This window comes from Gobio gobio (genome assembly GCF_949357685.1).
Source record: "Gobio gobio genome assembly, chromosome: 25".
Taxonomy (NCBI): Eukaryota; Metazoa; Chordata; class Actinopteri; order Cypriniformes; family Gobionidae; genus Gobio; species Gobio gobio.
In genome coordinates this window covers 5175920-5198399 of record NC_137121.1, presented here as the reverse complement: position 1 = coordinate 5198399, position 22480 = coordinate 5175920, and the positions used below count along the sequence as shown (strand labels likewise).

At 36.9% G+C, this 22480-nt stretch overlaps 1 protein-coding gene across 2 annotated transcripts; it reads right to left on the bottom strand.

Moving 5' to 3' along the window:
• Window positions 1-1335: 1335 nt before the first annotated feature.
• Window positions 1336-22210, bottom strand: yars2 (tyrosyl-tRNA synthetase 2, mitochondrial). 2 transcript variants are annotated; one of them, XM_079809250.1, is made up of 5 exons: window positions 21399-22210; window positions 14907-15074; window positions 12379-12534; window positions 9750-9920; window positions 1336-3738 (listed from the first exon to the last, which is right to left on the bottom strand). In XM_079809250.1, the coding sequence occupies exons 1-5, from the start codon at window positions 22175-22177 to the stop codon at window positions 3579-3581; spliced, it is 1434 nt and encodes a 477-aa protein (XP_079665376.1). In that variant the 5' UTR covers window positions 22178-22210; the 3' UTR covers window positions 1336-3578. The 2 variants fall into 2 exon arrangements, with proteins under 2 accessions (XP_079665376.1, XP_079665377.1); XM_079809251.1 differs by lacking the exon at window positions 12379-12534 and having other exon boundaries at window positions 1535-3738; window positions 21399-22178.
• Window positions 22211-22480: the final 270 nt, after the last annotated feature.

Sequence of the window (22480 nt, the reverse complement as noted above, 5' to 3'; positions counted from 1 at the left end):
TCTTGAAAGTACATTAGCCAAAGAGGGACATACTCGTAAATTCAAGCTTCGCCTTTCGCGTTTTAACACTCGATGGCACCGTGTCGAATGTGGACGAAGCCATGTTGATTTTGGACTAAATCGGCCATCGTAGGAGTTAAAACGAAATCGGAATTGAGAGGAACAGAAACTAAAATTCACTGGATGGTCATATACCTTTTCACCGCTAGATGAGGGGAAATATCACACAGTGTAGCTTTAACTAATGTAAACACCATTTTAATAATGTTGATTTCAACATAATACTTTAATAAAGATAAATGCATTATTAGTGCAGTTCATTATTAGTTTGTGTTAACTAATGAACTTTATTGTAGTTTTTCCAAGAAAACTCGTGTACATGTTTTTTTATTCTGTAAATTCTCTTTTTTTTTATCCCTGACATGGTGTAGCTACTCTTGCATGTACGTTTTGATCTTATTAATATTCAACTTTCTGCTGTTTTCAGTTGTATTTACTCCCAATTGTGTTGACTACATTATTTTTCTGCTTGCTCAAACAAAAAAAAGTGTGAAATGTTGGTTTACTTGCTTCCAAATGATTAATATTCAACTTTCTGCTGTTTTCAGTTGTATTTACTCCCAATTAATATGTTGACTAAATTATTTTAATGCTTGCTCAAACAAAAAAAAGTGTGAAATGTTGGTTTACTTGCTTCCAAATTATTAATATTCAACTTTCTGCTGTTTTCAGTTGTATTTACTCCCAATTAATATGTTGACTAAATTATTTTAATGCTTGCTCAAACAAAAAAAGTGTGAAATGTTGGTTTACTTGCTTCCAAATGAAGTTTTACTACCTGCGAGTGATTCACGAATGCTGCGACTGAATCGTTTAAAAGGTCCAGTTCAAAACAAACGATTCATTCGCGAATCGCAATCGAACAGTTGACGCTGAATGTCAAGTTTTGTAACAGTAAGACAATAACAATTTAATCTTATGCAAATGCTTAAAATTCACAGTGAAAACGAAACTAAAAGTGTGTATAACCACTTTATCAGGAAAATGATTCCTGCTGCTTAGTTAAATGAATCAAACGGACTTGGTTTAAAACTAGACTTGATTATCAGTGGAGTGGATGTTTTCTTAATATTGTTCTTGAAGTCATATGAGGGAAAACCCATTGTTCAGACTCAAATTCCCTTTTTAAAACTTCATAAGTCTAATACTTTTAATGTGACTACACAAATTATTCATAGAAACTAAGATCCGTTTGATTACCTGTAGGCTAATGTGTTAGTCTCTCAGAAGATTATATTTGACACACTAAGACAAAAATGTGGAAGTATAACAAGAGATTCACTATAAATTTAATTTCCTAGTAGTGAGAAGCTGCAAACATTTCCAGGAACAGCAAAGCCTCGCAATGATCCTGACAAGAACCGAGATTCACACTTGAGTCTGTGCGTCACGTGAGGCGTGTCAGAAACCGTTTTTGGCTTCTAATCTGACCACTGTTTACACACGAGCCGTGACGACGACAACATGGCGGTTTGGCAGCATCTCGTCTCTTTTTAATATCAAATGTAAGAAATTCACCAAAATGACAATAAATTGTTCCACAGATTACCATAAAATACAGTAATACTCTTTAAGGCCCTTTCACACCAATGACAATAACTATAAGTAGTTCTAAAATCATTCCAAATATAAAAGATTAGTAGAGTCCACACGATGTTTTTCCACCGCTGATTAACGATAAAAACACTGACAGCCAATCAGAATCCATCCTGCTTTAGCAGGCTCGCGCATTTAAAGCGACAGACGTCAAAACTGGCTGCTTATATAGTTATCATTATAGTTTTATGTATAGTTATAGTGCTTGGTGTGAACGCGTCTGAAGGATAAAGAAAAAAAATAATTCTAAATTTAAAAGAACAGCAAAACTAATGATAACGGCACGATATTGGAATCACTCACAACAAACGATAAAAACACTGACAGCCAATCAGAATCCATCCTGCTTTAGCACGCTCGCGCATTTAAAGCGACAGACGTCAAAACTGTAGCAGCGCTTAGAATAAACAGAACGATAATGGCCGCTAATATAGTTATCCTTATAGTTTTATTTATAGTTATAGTGCTTGGTGTGAACGGGTCTTAAGGATAAAGAAAAAAATCGTTCTAAATTTAAAAGAACAGCAGAATCCACACCAAAACAAATGATAACAACAGGATATGGTAGGAATCACTCACAACCAATGATAAAAACACTGACAGCCAATAAGAATCCAGCCTGCTTTAACGAGCTCACGCATTTAAAGTGGCAGGCAACATAACTGAAGCAGCATTTAGATTAAACAATGTTATTGTCCGTTGGTTTGGATGCAAATATAGTTGTTTTATTTATAGTTATCGTTCTTGGTGTGAACGGGCCTTAAGGATAAAGATAAAATAAAGAAATCTACATACTAAAAGGACAGCAGAGTCCACACCACAACTATAATGACAACGGCACAGAGAAACGATATCGTTTGAATCACTCACAATGAATTATCAGCCAATCAGAATCCATCCTGCTTTAAAAGAGCTCTTAAAGAGACAGACAAACTGCGATATAGACCCTTTTCACAGACTGTGATGACGTGTTTTAACGGTAAATCCTGCAACGTTTTTTGTATTTTCATTTAAAAAAAAAAATATGTACATTTATAACACTAATACTTTGTATTTTATTACTTTTGCATCAAATTACAATAAAAAAGTAACCGCTGCTGTGAGGGTGTTTAGTAATAGCGTCTATGGGAGTGATGGTAAAAATTTACATATTTCTCTCTTTTCACTGCCGTTATCAATCTCACTCTATTTTTTCCCTCTTTTTGAAAGTTGTGAAATAACTACGGTGGCGTTTTTATTTTGCTATGTGAGCAATTGGGCACAAAAAAAAAAAAAAATTGAATGTATTCTCTCATTCACAGCTATAATATTTAACCCAACTATGACGACTTCCGCTCTGAGAAACCCGGAAATGTGAAAAGGGTCTATAGTACGTTGGCTTTTACTTTTTTTTTTTTTGTAAATATTGCATTTTATTTTTATGTGTTGATAGCTTTTAAATGTGCTTTATAAATAAACTTGAACTATATAAACCTAATCATTTTAATTTAATTCATGTATAACATCATTTTGCAACATGTCAGTTTCACCTCAGAAACCAAACTTGAAGAAGAAAAAAGAAAAGTGTTGAAATATAACACTTAATTAAAGAGTTGAACAGAACCCAGTTTTCCAGTGTGATTTAAAATCAGGAGTGCATTCACACATCAAACCGTGTAATTTGTCCAAATAAAACAGGCACAAACAAGGCAAGTCTGTTCTCATGTCTTTGATATATTCCACAGACATTCACATGGGGTTTCTCAACAGCACAATTCAATGTATAATTTCAAAGTCTTTGATGCACAGGTTACTGTCCCGAGCCAGAACAGACCTCTACTGCCCACTGCTGGAGAGCCTCGGGATTGCAGGATCGGTTTTGTAACACACAGGGTCCACACGGTTGATTTTGAATGCAAAACGTGTATGTCCGAGTTGGAGATTCATATACTAAGCCACTTGAGGATGTAAAAGTTTCTCTTGCCCACTCGGATCAGGCTGAGTCCGTTAGAGAGGATGTGCTGACCCAGAACCAGAACTTGCTCCGGGTTTGCTGCCCTCTGGTGGTTGATCCAAACTCCACCGTCAATGATCATCTGATACCTAGTCAAGAGGGATTATGTTAATTATATGAAGCAAAAATGCATCAATGCAATTTCAACGAATGTAGGTATTTTTCTGCTTTGGGTCTTAAAGTACGGATCAAAAATCATTATTTTTTTTTCTTAAAGGGGACATTTTTTTATTTTATTTGACCTCTCCCTTAGGGCTCTTTCACATCTACCTTGTTTGGTCCGGATTTTCGGACTTTTCAGTTTGGTCCGAATCAAAATAACAGGTGTGAAACCTCCCCAGACAGACGAAATTTGGTCAGACGAAAAGCGGTATTCTCAGTCCGGATCAAACTGAACAAAGGTTCGGTTAGTTTCTAGTGTGAAAGCATTTTCTGTAAGGTTCAGACTTTCAGAGCATTTACAGGACGTTCCTGTTTATGTTTAAATATTATAATGTTATTTTTAAATTTCATCTAGGCTACATTGATTATGAAAAGTGAAAAGATGCGCAATATGTCAGAAGACAGAAAGTCAGAAATGATTTTGAACGAAATTTTGTATGATTTTGCTTAGAAAGCCTTTCTTTAATGTGAATTTCGTTTTGTATAAATTGTATCTTGATTTGAATCAACGTTTAATCAGATAATTGCCTGGATTTAATAAATAAGAAGCAAATAGTCTATAGCAGACAATAATCGCGCGAGCGATCACATGCTTTACACATGAACTGGAGCGCGTCTCAAAAAAAACAAAACTCAGCAGCTACTGTCTCACAAACATGAGAAATATGTGTATATAAAGCTTGAAATGTCCACTTTTAAACGTAACGAATAAAAAATAGTCAAGCAATGCTTCACTGTTCAATAGTGGCAACGATATGCGTCCGTTCATTCATTCTTGTCAAAGACGCTGACGTCAGACGCACATCCGTTTACAAACCAATCAGTGTCCAGATGCCGCCCACATAGATGAAGACGAGTGGACACAAGTGTGTCATGTAAAGTTCTTTAGTGCGCTCGCATAATTACAATGTGAAACCAAACCAAAACTAACCGAATGTATAAAATGTATCAAAACATGAACCTTGGTGCGGACTTTCAGGTGTGAAAACGCCCTTAGTGTCTACTTACAGTGTACTTACCTAAGAAGTACTGGGTAATATAAGGTAACTACATGAGTTAAGGTTAGGTTTAGGAGTTAGTACCTAGTTATTACCCAGTTGTTGTAATTGCTATAATAAGTACACACATGGGGAACAGGACTGTAAAATAAAACTGCTTTCTGAAGTGTGCAGTCCGATGCATGTCAGAATGTTAATGGAGAAATAACACCGATATAACATCACATCTGAAATGTAGCAGAGGCATAAAATTAAACAAAAATACCACTGTGAAAGTCGTGCTTGTTCGGTCAGCTTGTTCTTCTTGACTGTCATTATCGGACTGATACAGGAAAACTTATCGTAGTTTTTACAGCGCCTCAGGACTCACCTGGTTATGGTAAGGGGTGTTACATTTCTGACACACGGTAGACCAGTGGTCTCCAACATGGTGCCCGCGTGGAGTCTCTGGGTCGCCCGCGAGCACGTTCTATAAATAGCTTGAATTGTAATCTCTCTTTTTTTTTTTTTTTTTTTTTTATGATAATGGCATAAAATGAGAAAATAACTATTGGTGACATTTCATATACCATTAAAACATAATAAAATAATTCAATAATTTAAAATATTTTGAATCTGCACGTCGAGTCAACGTACGTTGCCATAGGCAACATTACTTTGTGCAAAAACCAAAAAAACGTCACTTCTGTTAGTTGAGTTGGTCGCGGGCAGACGGTATACATACTCTACATGAGATAAATTGAACTATAAAAAAGAAAAAAAGATTAATTATGGCTGATGATGCAAGTCATGCAAAAAAGAAAAAGACTTATTATTTCAATGAGGAGTGGGAGACAGAATTCCTCTTCACAGGGCCGGCCCGTGGCATAGGCGGAATAGGCAAATGCTAGGGGCGCCACTCATCCTTAGGGGCGCCAAAATGTATTACCGATATTTTATTAATATTCATTTGAAAGATTACCAAATAAAGCGCAAAAAAAGCGTCCCCCGCCTCTTCCCAGTCCGCCGCATCAATCTCCCCCCGCCGAGCTACTTTAAACAATTTTTATATATATATATATATATATATATATATATATAAAAATATTAAACGCATGTAATATCACTTTTTTTAATAGCTTCATGTTTTTACTCTGCAGTTGTGCAGTTTTAAGGGGATATATAGCAATTTTAAAATGTATTTGCCAAAATTAGTAATGATATTTATATACAGGTTCATTTAAAATAGTCAAGTCAAGTCAACTTTATTTATACAGCGCTTTTAACAATGTAGATTGTTTCAAAGCAGCTTTACAGTGTTAAACAGGAAAATAATGCAGCATAATTTTATTCAGCTGTATAGCCATTCTGGAAAACGCTGATGTCATCAGTTCATTTCAATCATCATACAGTGACAGTGTGGGCTTTAGATCAATAATTCGATCAGTAATTTAGTTTAAATGGTTAATTTAGTTTATTATTTAGATTTATTTCGATGTTTCGTTGAAAAATTTTGTGTCCCCAACTGAGCACGCCAAGCCAGAGGCAACAGAATAACAAAATAGCAACATTTTAGGTAAAATTCACATTAAATATCTAAATTTCACAGTTTAATTCCTGGTGAAAACATGAATGCTCATAGTCAAGTGTAAGATTGCTGCCATCTACTGGAAAACAAACACTTTTGCTAGTTCTCAATGAATGGTTTGTGCATGAATGCTAGATGCTATTACTCTTGCTCTTTGTGTTTAGGCTGTAATGTGGCGTAGGTGCTATTTTTGTATAGTTTAACTATCATCAGCCTTTAAAAAATAAAATAATAATAATAATATCATGAACATAATGATGGGGTAGAATGGACTGGACATCATATAAAACAACAACAATAAAACATCAATGCATTACAAAAATAAAACAGTACGAGTGTTTCCACAACTTTGACTGATAACGTGTAGTGCTAAACCTTGATACAAGGGGCACCAAATAAAATCTTGCCTAGGGCAGCAAATTGGTCAGGGCCGGCCCTGTGTGTGTGTGTGTGTGTGTGTGTGCGCGCGCGTGCGTGTGTGTGTGTGTGTGTCTGTGCCTATATCAAACAAGTAGCCCTCAAGACTTTTTTATCCCTTCAGGGAGCCCTCGCTCACAAAAAGGTTGGAGACCCCTGCGGTAGACCAATCACAACAGAGTGGGACCGGCTGACCAATCAGAGTAGACTGCGCGAGTAAACTGCAGAGTAGAAAGGCGGGTTTTAAAGAGGGTTTTAAACAGAGCGTTCAGACCATAGACTGTTAAAAAATGTGCACGTGCAAACGAATATATGTAAGATTAAAGCTGCGAGCAGCATTTAGCGGGGTTCAAGCATTTAAGGCCTTTAAGGCACACATGCATAAAGTTTTATTTTATTTAGCAAGCATCTTGATCATATATGGAAAAGACTAGGGATGCAACAATACAGTTAGTCCACGGTTCAATACATACCTCGGTTTTTACCCACGGTTTTCGGTTCGGTGCGGTTCGGTTCTGATGGCTTGTCATATACATTTTTTGTTATTCTATTCTTTAGGCGACAGGAACCGCAAGAGGTTAAAGAGAAAAAAAATATTTTTTTTATTGCAATACTCTTTCTTTATTTTACTTAAAAGAATTGAAAAACCTTACTTAAACTTAAAAAAACCCCTTGTACACATTCCTAGTGTATTGTATAATATAAAATAAATATATATAAAGATTTACACTGGCAGCTCAGAGCTGTACAGCAGCATTTAAGTATGAAATTGAATGAATGAATGTAAAAATAAAACACTACATAGACTTCACTATAAAATATACACTGATTCTTATTAAAGCTACTGTATAAGTTTTTCAGTCAAGAGCAGTGAGTGATTTTCTCTTTGTCTTTTGTTGTTGTATTAACATTAAAGGGATATTTCACTCAAAACTGAAAATTATGTCATCGAGAAATGAATACAGGTTTGAAACAATATTAGAGTGAGTAAATAATGACATTTTTATAGGTGAACTGTCCCTTTAAGGACCGCGTGTTCACTGGCTGCGCTGCTGTCAGTTTAAGATCTCTACACATCTAATATACAGACACGATTGCGATTTTACTTTCACTTTAGACATAACCGACTGTGTTTATGTTAACCTTGTGTGTATTTGACAGTATTAGCGCAGTAAGACGACTATTTAGTCCAGTAATCACGTGTTAGACAGGCGTTTAGTGCGCGCGCTCTGAAAAGCGCATGTTAAAACCGCGCACGCGAATGAAACCGGCAAGGCTTTAAAACGCATGCAAATAATGAACCAAGTGATTGTGAATAACTATAGTGTTCCGTGAGTATAACTCCACCACTAACGTGTGATGTGAATGTATGTCGCGTTGTTCAGTATATTGGGATGGAGGCAAATGATAGAATTTGTAGAAAAATAATTAATTAAATGCGAAACCGAAAAAAAAAAACGCAATTCACAAGCCCGTATTGAACCGTGAATGCCGTACCGAACGGTTCAATATTATATTGAGAATTGTGGCATCCCTAGAAAAGACCATTTACAGTCAATACAGGCAGTTTATCATAGGAAATGCATGGTTTTTAAACCTTTTTAACAGTTATAGCGCCACCTAATTTTGCATGCTTCTTTAGAGTCATATGCTGCACGTGCTCACCTATTTTCGTGAAGTTTTGAGTTTTTCTTCAGGATTAATAGGCTTTTGAGCATGTTTTGTCAGACCCAGTCTCCAAATGACCCTGTTATAGCTAACCAAAGGGTAAAGTTCAACATTTTGAACTTGTGCATCCTTATGGACATTTTTGGCTTTTCAGTTTTTTTTTTTGTTGATAACTTTGCCTGTGTTAATGCTAATTGCATAAAATTTGCCACAGGTGTGTATTTTTATTGGAATTTTACTATTTCACCCCCATTTCCTTACAAAAAAAAACTATATTGCACTAGATACACAAAATACTTCCTCTCAGCGCCTTTTGTACAAAAACGTAGTGCAAATTTTAATCCCATTGCCATTTAAATATAAAACGATGCAATGTTTGTTAATAGGCTTTTAATCTGTTGGCAAGGCCTCAAAATTTAAATTTTACTATTTTTACCAGATGGTGCCATTTTTTTAGGTTTGGCGTATAAAAGCAAATACTCACTTTATTCCTGTTTTATAAATATAATAAAGCCAATTTGATATATTATGCAGCTATAACTGTGTGGGTGTGTTGGTATGGATGTCAGAGTGTGGTGTGTATGTATGTAATAAAACAAATTGTGTGTGTGCTTGTAATATTTGAGAGAGAAAAACTCAACTGCAAAATCACAAATCCAGCCGCTGTGTGCATTAGTAGAGTTTTGCTGGCATCTAATGGGGAAAAGTTGGCACTGCGCCCAAACAAAATCTTACTGAGAGCTCATTTTTTGAGATATCAACCTCAAATTTGGAACAGCCTTTTTGTATGGCTTTGATTTTCTAGCAGTTTTAGAGTTCAACATGTTTAAAAAAAAACTACTGTCATAAACTTAAACCTCTATAACAACTTTTTGACTTCAACAATAATTTGCCAAGGGTCTTCTTTAAAATGAGATCAAACTTAAGTCTGTGCTCTCAAGATTCATTTTTTATGAGTTTTTTGACATGGACATTTTTCTCCTCTATGGACCTATGTGTAACGTTTTTTAATTGATGCACAAGGGTTAAACACAAGTTAAGACGCTTTAATAACACTTGTCAAATATTTTCTTAATTTTTATTGAAAATAAGTGCCTTTCCGATCTGATATGTGATGGGAAAAGAGAGTAAAGTGAGTTCGACAAAAGGAGGATTCGAACCTTGGATTGATTTGTGGCAAAACTTTCTGCCATGTGCCTTTTAAAAAGTAACGTGTGAAGAGTATGTGCTTCTTTTAAACCGAATATCCCAAAGCATTATTTGTAAGATTCCCGCTGGCGTCTCTCACCCATGCGGTCCCTCTGGAATGGCTTGTGCCCGTCTGCAGGCGTCCAGCACCGTCGTCCCCGGATCCAGGAACAGCTCGTGGAACGGAGCCTCTCGGAAAAGCTCCTGGAGTTCAGTGTCACTCATCTGCTCCAGGGCCTGGATATTGCTGTGGTACAGAGCATTGGTGCACCTGTGTGTACATGCATACACACATCAGTAACATTATTGTAGTGCATCTTGCACTACCATACCTTAACTGGATTATGCTCATTTGCACTGACGACTGTTATTTTCAGTACCAACTGTTTACATTTTGCACCGTAATTCTAACTGTAATATGCAATCACTTTCCACTGCACTTTTACACTTTTTTCCGAATAGCTTCTGTCCATACTTTATTGTACTACCTTAATCCACTGCTATATTCCTCACTTTAGCCTAACATATCATTGTATACCTCTATCTGTAAAATTCTGTTTATAGTAATAGCCATCTGTATATTATATTATATTGATAGTACATATTCACCTGTAAATTCTGTTTATAGTAATAGCCATCTGTATATTATATTATTGATAGTACATATTCACCTGTATATTCTGTTAATAGTAATAGCCATCTGTATATTATATTATATTCATAGTACATATTCACCTGTAAATTCTGTTTATAGTAATAACCATCTCTCTATTTATAGATATATTTATATATATTCAGTATATTTCCATGTCCTGCACTTATGCAACCGTTGTATATCCTGCACTTGCTGCTATTGCACTTCTGGTTAGACCTAAACTGCATTTCGTTGCCTTGTACCTGTACTTGTGTAATGACAATAAAGTTGAATCTAATCTAATCTAATTAACATCTTAAGCTCTGGGACAATTTTGGGGGATTTCCGCCAGTATTTGGCCTACCCGAATTAAAAAGCTTCCCATACCCACATACAGTGTCTCTAAATACACAATTTTGGTGTCATTTTACAGGAAACCATTTTAAGTTTCATAAAACACTGCTAAAAGTGATAAACGTGAGTATATGTTGTCTGAGCTGTAATACATCCTCTCAAAAAAGAGGCGCTTTTTGATTTTTTTGTTTATAAATTCATTTTTGAAAATGTATATCTCAGGTCCTGTGTGCTCTAGCACCCTGCAGACAGTTTGGGCTGTTTCCACTAGATGGCAGCAAATGCTGGAGAAAAAAAAAAGGTCTGTATCCTGTAATTTCCACCTACACAAAATCTCTCCGATATACAAGTCTCCGCATATACAGTGGTATAAACGCAGTATCCCAGTGTCATTGAATTCTTTTTTCCGGTGTTTGCTGACATATGCTGGAAAGTTCGTTCAAATTCAAATGTAGCACCTACTCGCATAAGACGCGATTTCGGACGCAGCTAGGGATTTTTTTGGTTACATTAACAAGGGACAGCTGCAGGTTTATTAGGCTGCTGTCACTTTAAGACCGAATGCACGGATCCATTATACTGATACACATCCGATACTCTCCCAACTGTTTACGTTCTCTTAATGCTGAGTTCACACCAAACGTGAATAGAGCGTCTGGCGCGAGTGATTTCCATGTTAAGTCAATGGAAAGGCGCGTTCGTGCGTCTGGAGGTGCCGCGGCACGGAAGGTGTGGAATCGTCCTCGTTCACGCGAATTGAGCGTCTTGCGCGATACACGAGTTACACGCGAGTGGTGCTTTTGTGCATTCACGCGTTTGAAGCGTATTCGCGTCTGACGCCCGAGTTGAAAAATTTGAACTTTGCCGTCAATTCGTGCCTTATTAACCAATCAGGAGCCTGCTCGCTGCGGTCACGTGGTAAAGTGACGTGATGAGAAACCCTGCATAATTAAAAAATACTACTATTGTGTCCCAAAATGTAGTTTTAAGACTTTTCAGGTGAGAATGTAGTTGTTTAAAGCTCAAATCTGTGGTTTATTTATAAAGAGAGCGCCTATTTAAAAAAAATTATCTTGTGTTTTTGGAGTTGTGAGATCCAGGCGGGCGCTCACCGCTCATAACCCCGGCGAGAGCAGCCTTTCCTCGGCCAGTCCTTCTGCCGTCTGCCGCTGGCTCTGATGTCCTGTAGTGGTTCGTCTTCTGTGGATCTAACGGCTGATCTTTGCTCTCATGAATCTATAATTTGTTGTCTGCCAAATCGTTTTGACTGAGGGCAAAGAGAAGTTTCATAACTTTATTTTTTAAGGATATTTGAATACACATGCAGTGAAGATAATGTAGGAGTTGCCTGGACCACATGTGTGGCTATTAATGTTTAATATATATTTTTAATATAATAGGCAGAGTGGTGTTTTATGACATATTTCTCCTGGAGCGCCTTGAACGTGCGTCTATTTAGCTTCAAACGCTCGTTTTATACGCGCGTCCAATTCGCCGCGGACGCGCAAATGGATTCAAAATATTCACGCGTCAAATTAGACACGATTTTGACGCTCTATTCGCGTTTGGTGTGAACGCAGCATAAGACATAACGACTGTGTTTACGTCAATACTCGCCAAAACTGACATTTTGACATCCCTTTGTGTGTATTTGTCCGGTCAAGCACGGTAAGAAGAGGAAGAGAACTCAATTCAGTCAAGTAAATAGGGTTTTGAATCAGAAGCGAGTATCTGCTCTTGCCTTTTGGCGCTTTCTAAGCCCTCTTTCCCGTGGACTAGCTTGGTGACTTCAGCGGCCAGGCGTTTGTGGGCGATCCGCTTGCCCGGGTCCCGCCTCTGCTGCTCCATCACCTTCTCCACCTCAGCCAGTGGCAGGAAGGTGAAGAGCTTCAGGTACCTGGAGGAGAAGAAGCGCTTCGGTCAAGGACATTTTTTTTAATATATACTTATTTTTTATGTTCTATTGAAATTGAAAACCTTTATTGGTCATTGTAACTTCTGTATACAACGAAGCACTACTTTTGACTGGTGTTTTAGAAAAACAAACATATAACATTTAGACGAGACTAAATATATACAACAAGCGAGTAAGTCATAATATTGCACATTTGAACAAGAAGTACAGATATAAATGGAAGTGATCTCAGTTGAGGAACTGAGCAGTGATAGTAATTGCGTAAGCGGATACATTTCCCTTCTAGTGCATTTAGTTTTAACCACTTCAGCTCTGCACCCCTCACCGACCCACCCGCGGGTCCAATATTGCATCATCATAATCATTTGAAAAAATCTATAAGTTATACAGCACAAAACTAGACATATAAGGTATCGTTTGAAAGATTAGAACCTCAGCTTTCTTGATAACCCAATCACTTTTGTTATGTTACATAGAAAAAGATAATACGGTCTGAATTTGACCCCCCCTTTGAGAAAATTATATGAATAATATTAAATTTCATATTTAGATCAAACAATCTCATCAAAGTCATATATCAAATGAAAGCTCTTAACCTCAAGAATATCACTGTGCAGTTTATTTAACCGATCCAACACTTTACAGTAACGTTATTATCAAAAGAATCACGAAGACGGAAATGACTCCTTTGAACAACCAAACACATGAGTCATATTCCTGTTCGGATCAATAACGTGTTGTGGAGCTAATAGCCGCAAACGCTATCAGCTTGTTCCTTATGTTGTTTTCTTTAAAATGAGACCATTTTCACGTGTCTGTGAGTATGCATGGCCAAATGACACTGTGATATGTCACCAATGTCCAGATCAAAACATGTGATGCAGACAAATACTCTTATTAGCCTTAGTTTGGATCGTCTTTGTTAGCCGCGATTTTTTGATGAAATCATCACGTATTGCGTCATACGTCAAAAAAAGCTGAGTATCTCAGCTTTCTATAGACACGTCGATCATGCTTCTAGGCCAATCAGAGCCCGAGATCTCCCTTTACAAAGTTGAGGAGGCGGAGCCTTCTTTTCGATTTCCCAGCGGCTGTGGAAAATCAATGGAGATGAGTAGGAGTTAATAGATAGATTGCACAGATGAATCTCAATAACGTTTTTTTGGAAGGAGATATCAAGAAAATAATTTTTCCTCTGTTTACTGACACCTAGTGGAATACACAGAAACTTTCTGAAGGGAAAAATTATTTGTAAAAAATTATAGATTTTTAAATAACAAATTAATTAAATCATAAATCAAAATATGACTTTTTATATATGTTTATAATAAAATTTTGAATAAATACAATATAATATAGTGTTTTGTGTAAAATTAGACCATTTTTATCAATTTACTCCAATGTATGTGGGTAGGGCGCTCTTTTAAGACTTTCAGACCATTTACAGGAAGTTCCTGTTTATGTTTAAATATTATAATGTTATTTTTAAATTCAATCTAGGCTACATTGATTATGAAAAGTGAAAAGATGCGCAATATGTCAGAAGACAGAAGGTCAGAAATGATTTTGAACGAAATTTATGATTTTGCTTAGAAAGCCTTTCTTTAATGTGAATTTCGTTTTGTATAAATTGTATCTTAATTTTAATCAACGTTTAATCAGATAATTGCCTGGATTTAATAAATAAGAAGCAAATCATCTATAGCAGACAATAATCGCGCGAGCGATCACATGCTTTGCACATGAACTGGAGCGCGTCTCAAATAAACCCAAACTCAGCAGCTACTCGTCTCACAGACATGAGAAATATGTGTATATAAAGCTTGAAATGTCCACTTTTAAACGTAACGAATAAAAAATAGTCAAGCAATGCGCACTGTTCAATAGTGGCAACGATATGCGTCCGTTCATTCACTCTTGTCAAAGACGCTGACGTCAGACGCTCGTCCGTTTACAAACCAATCAATGTCCAGATGCCGCCCACATAGATGAAGACGAGTGGACACAAGTGTGTCATGTAAAGTTCTTTAGTGCGCTCACATAATTACAATTTGAAACCAAAACAAAACTGTATAAAATGTATCAAAACATGAACTTCGGTTCGGACTTTCAGGTGTGAAAACGCCCTAAGTGATAAGTGACCAAAGGTTAGTAGTACACCTTGACATTCTACATAAGACATAGACAGCAATATGGCCAAAAGTAAAGATTGAGTGAAGTCATTGAAGTTGAATACAGTAACCAGATATAGTATTGTGAATACTATGTGAATTCATAATCCTGATAGCGTTTGGGAAAACCCTTTGTAGCGAGCATCCATGAGCCGAGGTCCAGCTCAGTGTTGGCTGACTCACCCCTCCACACTGTTATCCGGCAGCCGGAGGAAGTACTGGTAGAACTCAAACGGGGATGTTTTATCTGGGTTCAGCCACACAGCGTTGCCGGCCGTCTTCCCCAGTTTATCACCCATGGAGGTGGTGACGAGAGGAACCGTCAGGCCGAACACTTCCTCTCCCGTCTTTCTGCACAAGAAGAGATGAAGATTACACATCAGAGCCTGTGCCATATTATGACGTTTGTATAAACGAGAACAACCACATGTTTTATTTTATGCCGCACATGAAAATTAAGCAAATGATAGCTACTACACACTCATTTTCATTATAAATTAAGGCATTATTTATTGGCAGTACTGGAATGTCTTATTTTTTAATTATGATGGTACTACCTGACCGAAAACACACATTTTTCCCATAGTGCTGTGTGTATGTGTTTATACTGTTAATATAAAGAGTATTGTGGTATTATCATGGTACATGTCTGAAAATATGGCACTACATGACCTCTTCTGCTCACTAAGGCTGCATTTATTTGATTAAAAATACAGTCAAATTGTTTCAGGATTCTTTGATGAATAGAAACATATGAATAGTTAATAAAACAGCTTTTATTATAAACAGAATGTTTTTGTAATATGTATTAATTTCATAAATATATTTACTGTCTTTTTGATCAATTTAAATGTGCCTTTGTTTAATAAAATTATTAATTTCTCTTTATAAATGTTACCCAAACTTTTGAATGACAGTGTGTCAGTGATTTGCCCCCAAAAAATAAATAAAAAAAGAAGCTAAAACAATAATAAGATATTAATTTGATAATAATAAGAAATTATATTAGAATGATTTCTGAAGGATCATCTGACTGAAGAAATCCACAGCAATATATATATATATTTTTTTTTATCAAATAAATGCACCTCTGTGCTTAATCTCAGAGGTGCATTTATTTGATTAAAAAAAAATCTATATATAATATAAATATATATATATATATATATATATATATATATATATATATATATATATATATATATATATATATATATATATATATATATATATATATATATAAAAAAAAAAAACTACTTTCTACTGAGATCTAGACTGCTTTCAAAAACAAAAAACAAAACCTTAAAGGCACAATACACTCAACAAAATGATTCAGGCCCTTCATAGACATAACACATTTAAATTCTGTTCACTTTACTTAAACATATCTAATTTTGTCACAACTTAATTGAATTGTGTTCAATCAACCTAATATATTTAAAACTGAAGTTAACTTAATTAAGTTGTGTTAAAACTACATTAAATATTTGTGTTGATATAACTAACAGGGCAGTGGATCTGTAGTTCCCAGCATGCTTTGCAAGGGACTCCATATAGGAGAGCAAATTTAGGGATTAAAGTGTTATTTCTTGTGTTTTTGTGTAAAGGGAAATATGTTGTTAGTTAATGTTAGTGTTTAATGATCAGTTATGTTGGACATTTAGAGGAGTTTCTGTAATGTTTTTTTCATTTTGTGGTTTCATTGAATTGTGTGGTTACCGTTATGCTTACCCCTTTTCTTATATACATTGTGTATGATGATGAAATGAAACTGCTTATAATTGATTTTCCAAGTTTGACAAATATAAGAAGTCATGTTATATGTATATAACTATCATTTAAACTGTATTTGATAAAATTGAGTTGGACCAACTCAATTAGGCCTACATTTCATTGCATGAATTAGTTTTGCATTAGTTGGGGCTACACATATTTATTGGATGGAAAACCTGCCCTCAATTAAATTGAGTTTGTCCAATGAGTTATTTTTTTGAGTGTGTGCACTTTTTCTCCGCTTGAGGTCGCCTATTCAAAATCAAAACAAAGGTGCAGCGAGATTGAGCACGGATTCTTGGAAGCTGTCGTCGTCACCTCACAGCTGGTGGAAAAGAATCGGGATGTTTATTAACGTGACTGTAGTATGAAGCAGGGTGGACCTGAACGAGGAGCTGGAGCGATTGCTAATGAGAGACAAGCGTGAAAGACGGCAAGAATATCATATTAATAAATGCTGGATGGCTTGTGTTGGCCATGCAGTTCATTTTAAAACATTGTATGACGGAGAAAATTTACAATAATTCATTTTATGTTTGTAATTGCTAGGCCTGTCGCGATAATCAATAAATCAATTAATCGTACGATAAAAAAAATGAGCTCGATCATTTTTCCGGCCGCGATAATTTCCAGCGTCCGTTTTAATATCCATTTTTGGCGAGCGTTACATTATATGATCACGCTCTTATACATGTAAATGCTTCTAAGTGCGACAAGACACAAGAGAACGCACTGTATGTCAATGTCCTGTGTGTGTGTGTGTGCATCTCATGTCAGCTCTGACACACACACACACACACACACACACACACACTCGTCGCACAGACAGACTCGTCAGTCTCCTGCTCACATCGAGTTCTCTTTTGCTCTTGAACAAACAACAACAACAACACAGAGAATTTTGAGTATTCTCATATTAGAGTCTTAAATTAGTTAAATAACGTCTTAAATTAACTTAGAGTTGTGAGGAAATGAGATGCGCGTGAGATCTGCGTCATGTTCGTCAGCGGCTGTTCTTAAAGTGACAGTAGCACTGATGATGTCATTAATGTTCATCACAGAACAACGGGAAAATTGTAGCTTTAATGATGATTAATCTATATTTAATTTATTATTTATGCAGTTAAGAAAGGTGTTTGATAACTATTACATTTCTGTATATGTATAACAGAAGAATATTATAATGGGGTTATGTAAAGCTTGTTTTAAGTTCACTTAAATTAAAAGTTGTTTTTTAAAGCCTAATAAATGTTGAAATTGGCAGCTTTCAGTTATACTGTAATGTAACGTCATTAATGTTTCATAGAGACATCAGTGATACTGGCCTTCATTCATAAAAACATTTACAATACAACATATATTTAAAATATGCTGTCAATAAATTGTTTCTACGTTAATTTGGAGAGTAACTGAAATTATTACAATATAAAAACATAAAAAATTTATTAATCGTGATTAATTACAAAAAAAATGTGATTAATTTGTTTTGTTTTTATTTATCGATTCCCAGCACTACCTAAAACACAATCATCTGTTGCAGTTTTCAGCTGTTTATTCAAGTGCATTTGTTTGTTAACAGACTGAGAGTCCATTGCTTTTTTGTTTTGGTTGTTTTGTTCATTTTTTGTGGATATTTAAAATGCTTTCCATTTTCAGTGTTAACTAGTCTTTAGAAAGTTTCTTGATCTTTGAAAAGGCGTACCTACATTATACATAATTTTATTTTAGATGAAAATGGTCTCAGAAAGACAATATTATCGTTTATCGCGATAATTTTTTGGCCAATTTATCGTCCAGCAAAATTGGTTATCGTGACAGGCCTAGAAATTGCCTCCAAACAGCTGCTCCCTTGTCTAATAAAACATAATTAAAGCGTCTTTGGCGTTTCCATGGTTTCTACTAAATAAAGCGAGGGTAACGCGGGTATGACGTCACTGATAGGCGACGCACAGACACGGTCCGTGTCCTGGTTAAAATAGCTTATTTCTATGGATTTAAACATTCTTGGAAATGTCTGGGATAATGCAAGTACACAAGTCAACAAAATATATAACACTGACTGTTGTACTGGATATTTTAATCCAAAAATCTTACATATTGTGCCTTTACTGTTTCCATATGTTTGACCGGGACTGCTGGAATTTGCTAAACGTCTGGTTGGACAAGACAAGATTACGGAAATCACCTTACCATTGAAAGTAGCATAGTGTAGGGGTAAGATGCAATCAAGTTGACGCAAACCGACCCACGGTTCGAATCTGCCTTTTGCCGAACTCACTCTACTCCCTTTTCACACCACATATCAGATCGGAAAGGCACTTATTTTCAATTAAAATGAAGAAAATATTAGAAAAGTGGAAATAAAGCGTCTAACATGTGTTTAATAATAAGTGTTTATCGGTTAGTGCTGAATTAGAGACGATAAAAGTGAGCGGGTCCAATATCATTGATCGTAAAAAGTGGGTGGGTCTTGTCCCGTCCACATACAATGGCTCCGACGCCCATGGTCTAATGTTTATAATAGGGTTGTCAAAAGATTAATCGCGATTAATCACATCCAAAATAAAAGTTTGTGTTTACATAATATATGTGTGTGTACTAGGGATGCCACAATTCTCAATATAATATTGAACCGTTCGGTACGGCATTCACAGTTCAATACGCGCTTGTGAATTGCGTTTTTTTCGGTTTCGCATTTAATTAATTATTTTTCTACAAATTGTATAATTTGCCTCCATCCCAATACTGAACAACGCGACATTCATTCACATCACACGTTAGTGGTGGAGTTATACTCACAGAACACTACAGTTATTCACAATCATGGAAGTTCATTATTTCCATGCGTTTTAAAGCCCTACCGGTTTCATTCGCGTGCGCGGTTTTAACATGCGCTTTTCAGAGCGCGCGCCTGTCAAACACGTGATTACTGGACTAAGTAGTCGTCTTACTGCGCTAATACTGTCAAATACACTCAAGGTTAACATAAACACAGTCGGTTATGTCTAAAGTGAAAGTAAAATCGCAATCGTGTCTGTATATTAGATGTGTAGAGATCTTAAACTGACAGCAGCGCAGCCAGTGAACACGCGGTCCTTAAAGGGACAGTTCACCTATAAAATGATGTCATTATTTACTCAAGGCCTGTACACACCGGGACGAATATCGCGCGCGCTTATCGCCAGCGTTTTTCGTGCCGTTTTTCGGCGCGTCTTGAGTGTTCACATCCAAGCGATTTTCACTGGCGCTGCGCCGAGTGAACGTGCACATTCAGTCGATGCGCTCCCGGTACACAAGATGGTGCTGCGGCACTTTAAGCCTCTGACACTCGCTTGTCACACAGAAGGAGAGGAGAGACAGTATTTACGTGCTTGCCAAAACCACAGACATATTATGTATATGGACAAAACCATTCACACACTTTTTGCTAACTGGCAAGCAGCATTAGCAGTTCATCTTCTTCTTTGTCTACTTACTACTTCTTCGTCGTATCAATGTGTGCTCGGCAAGAGTGTTTTGTGCTTGAGCGCCACCAAGTCGTGTTTTACTGTCACTTCAGCAGCTCCAGGCACGTGTACAAAAACGCCGATCTCATTGGTCGGCCAGTTTTTTACGCGCCGCGTCAAAATAAAAAAACGAACCCGAGGCGTTTTTTTTAAAAATGACGCTTTTACGCCTGGCGTTTTGCGCGTCGGTGTGAACACTCACATTGGCGCCCATTGTTTAGTCCCGAGGCTTTAAACGTCGGCGATAAACGCGTGCGAAAATCGTCCCGGTGTGAACAGGCCTTCACTCTAAAATTGTTTCAAACCTGTATTCATTTCTTGATGACATAATTTTCAGTTTTGAGTGAAATATTCCTTTAATGTTAATACAACAACAAAAGACAAAGAGAAAATCACTCACTGCTCTTGACTGAAAAACTAATACAGTAGCTTTAATAATAATCAGTGTATATTTTATAGTGAAGTCTATGTAGTGTTTTATTTTTACATTCATTCATTCAATTTCATACTTAAATGCTGCTGTACAGCTCTGAGCTGCCAGTGTAAATCTTTATATATATTTATTTTATATTATCCAATACACTAGGAATGTGTACAAGGGTTTTTTTAAAGTAAAGTTTTAAGTTTAAGTAAGGTTTTTCAATTATTTTAAGAAAAATAAAGAAAGAGTATTGCAATAATAAATAGTCTTTTTTCTCCTTAACCTCTTGCTGTTCCTGTCGCCTAAGAATAGAATAACAAAAAATTTGTGTGACAAGCCATCAGAACCGAACCGAAGCCGAAAACCGTGGTTTAAAACAGAGGTATGTATTGAACGTGGACTAACTGTATTGTTGCATCCCTAGTGTGTACTCTTTTAATTATTATTTATATATAAATATACACACACATTCATGTATATATTTAAGAAATATTTGCATGTATATACATTTATATAATCTATAATATATATAAATATAAATGTTTTATATATAAAAATAATATTTTTTTCTTAAATATACACATGCTTGTGTGTGTATTTATATATAAATAATAATTAACAGAATACACACACATATATTATGTAAACACAAAATTTTATTTTGGATGCGATTAATCACGATTAATCTTTTGACAGCCCTAGTTTATAATTTTTGTTATTGTCGTTAAATTCTTTTTTGAATTGTGACTATTTGCTCTTATATCTGTTCAATAAATAAAAAATAAAAAAAGCTTATTTCTATGGATTTAAACATTCTTGGAAACGTCTGGGATAATGCAAGTACACAAGTCAACAAAATATATAACAATGACTGTTGTACTGGATATTTTAATCCAAAAATCTTACATATAGTGCCTTTAATGTTTCCATACGTTTGACCGGAACCGTACTGAGGTGGTATTGATCCAGTGATACCTGTGTATGAACTCGTGTCCGCTCATGATGTTCCCCAGCTGATCGGTTCCGCCCAGCTGGATCCTGCAGCCGTGCAGCTGGTGGAGCCGGTAGAAGTCGAAGGCCTGGAAGAGCTGGTAGGAGAACTCGGTGAAGCTCATGCCCTCCGCGCTCTTCAGCCGCGACTGGACGCTGTGTCTGCTGAGCATCGTGCCCATCCGGAAACACCGGCCCACCTCCGAGAAGAACTCCAGCACCTGCCAGTCCTTGTACCAGCTGCGGTTATTGAGAACCGTCAGCCGGCCCAGCCTGCTCGGGTCCGGGGAGAAATGCAGCTCGTGGTGGGTGAAGATCCGGTGGAGGCTCTCCAGAATCCCGCGGGCGTTCTCCTCCACTGTAGCCGGGGAGAGGCGCTCTCTCTCGGACGACCTCCCGCTCGGATCCCCGATCTGCGCCGTGGCTCCGCCGAGCAGCGCGACGACGTCATGGCCCGCGGCTCTGAAGTGCAGCAGGCCGATGATGGCGAGCAGGTTCCCGGCGTGCAGGCTGTCCGCGGTCGGGTCGAAGCCGCAGTACACGGTCTGCGGACCGGACCGGAGCAGATCCGGGAGCTCGGCTTGAGCTGCGCGCTCGGGGAACGACTCCTTCAGGAGGCCTCGGTTATACAGGGATAAGAGGAGTCCGCTTCTTTTAGACGGGGAACAGTGGAATGAAGCTTTTAAATAAGATGTTTTTGTGAAAATGACATGTGATTTAACTCTACACACGCTCCGGCATGACCGCGCAATGGACGCAGCCATGTTGGTTTGTACGGCTGTTATTTGATGGACACTCGCGCCACCTAGAGGACAGATATGGGAGTGTAAGTGGAGAAGCAATTAAAGGGATAGTTCACCTAAAAATTAAATCATTTGGTGACCCTCAAGTTGTTCCAAATCTGTATACATTTCTTTCTTCTGTTGAACACACACACACACACACACACGTTGGGTTTTCATGTTTTATGGGGACTTTCCATAGGCGTAATGGTTTTTATACCGTATATACTGTATATTCTATCCCCCTACACTGCACCTGCCCCTAAACCTACCCATCACACACAC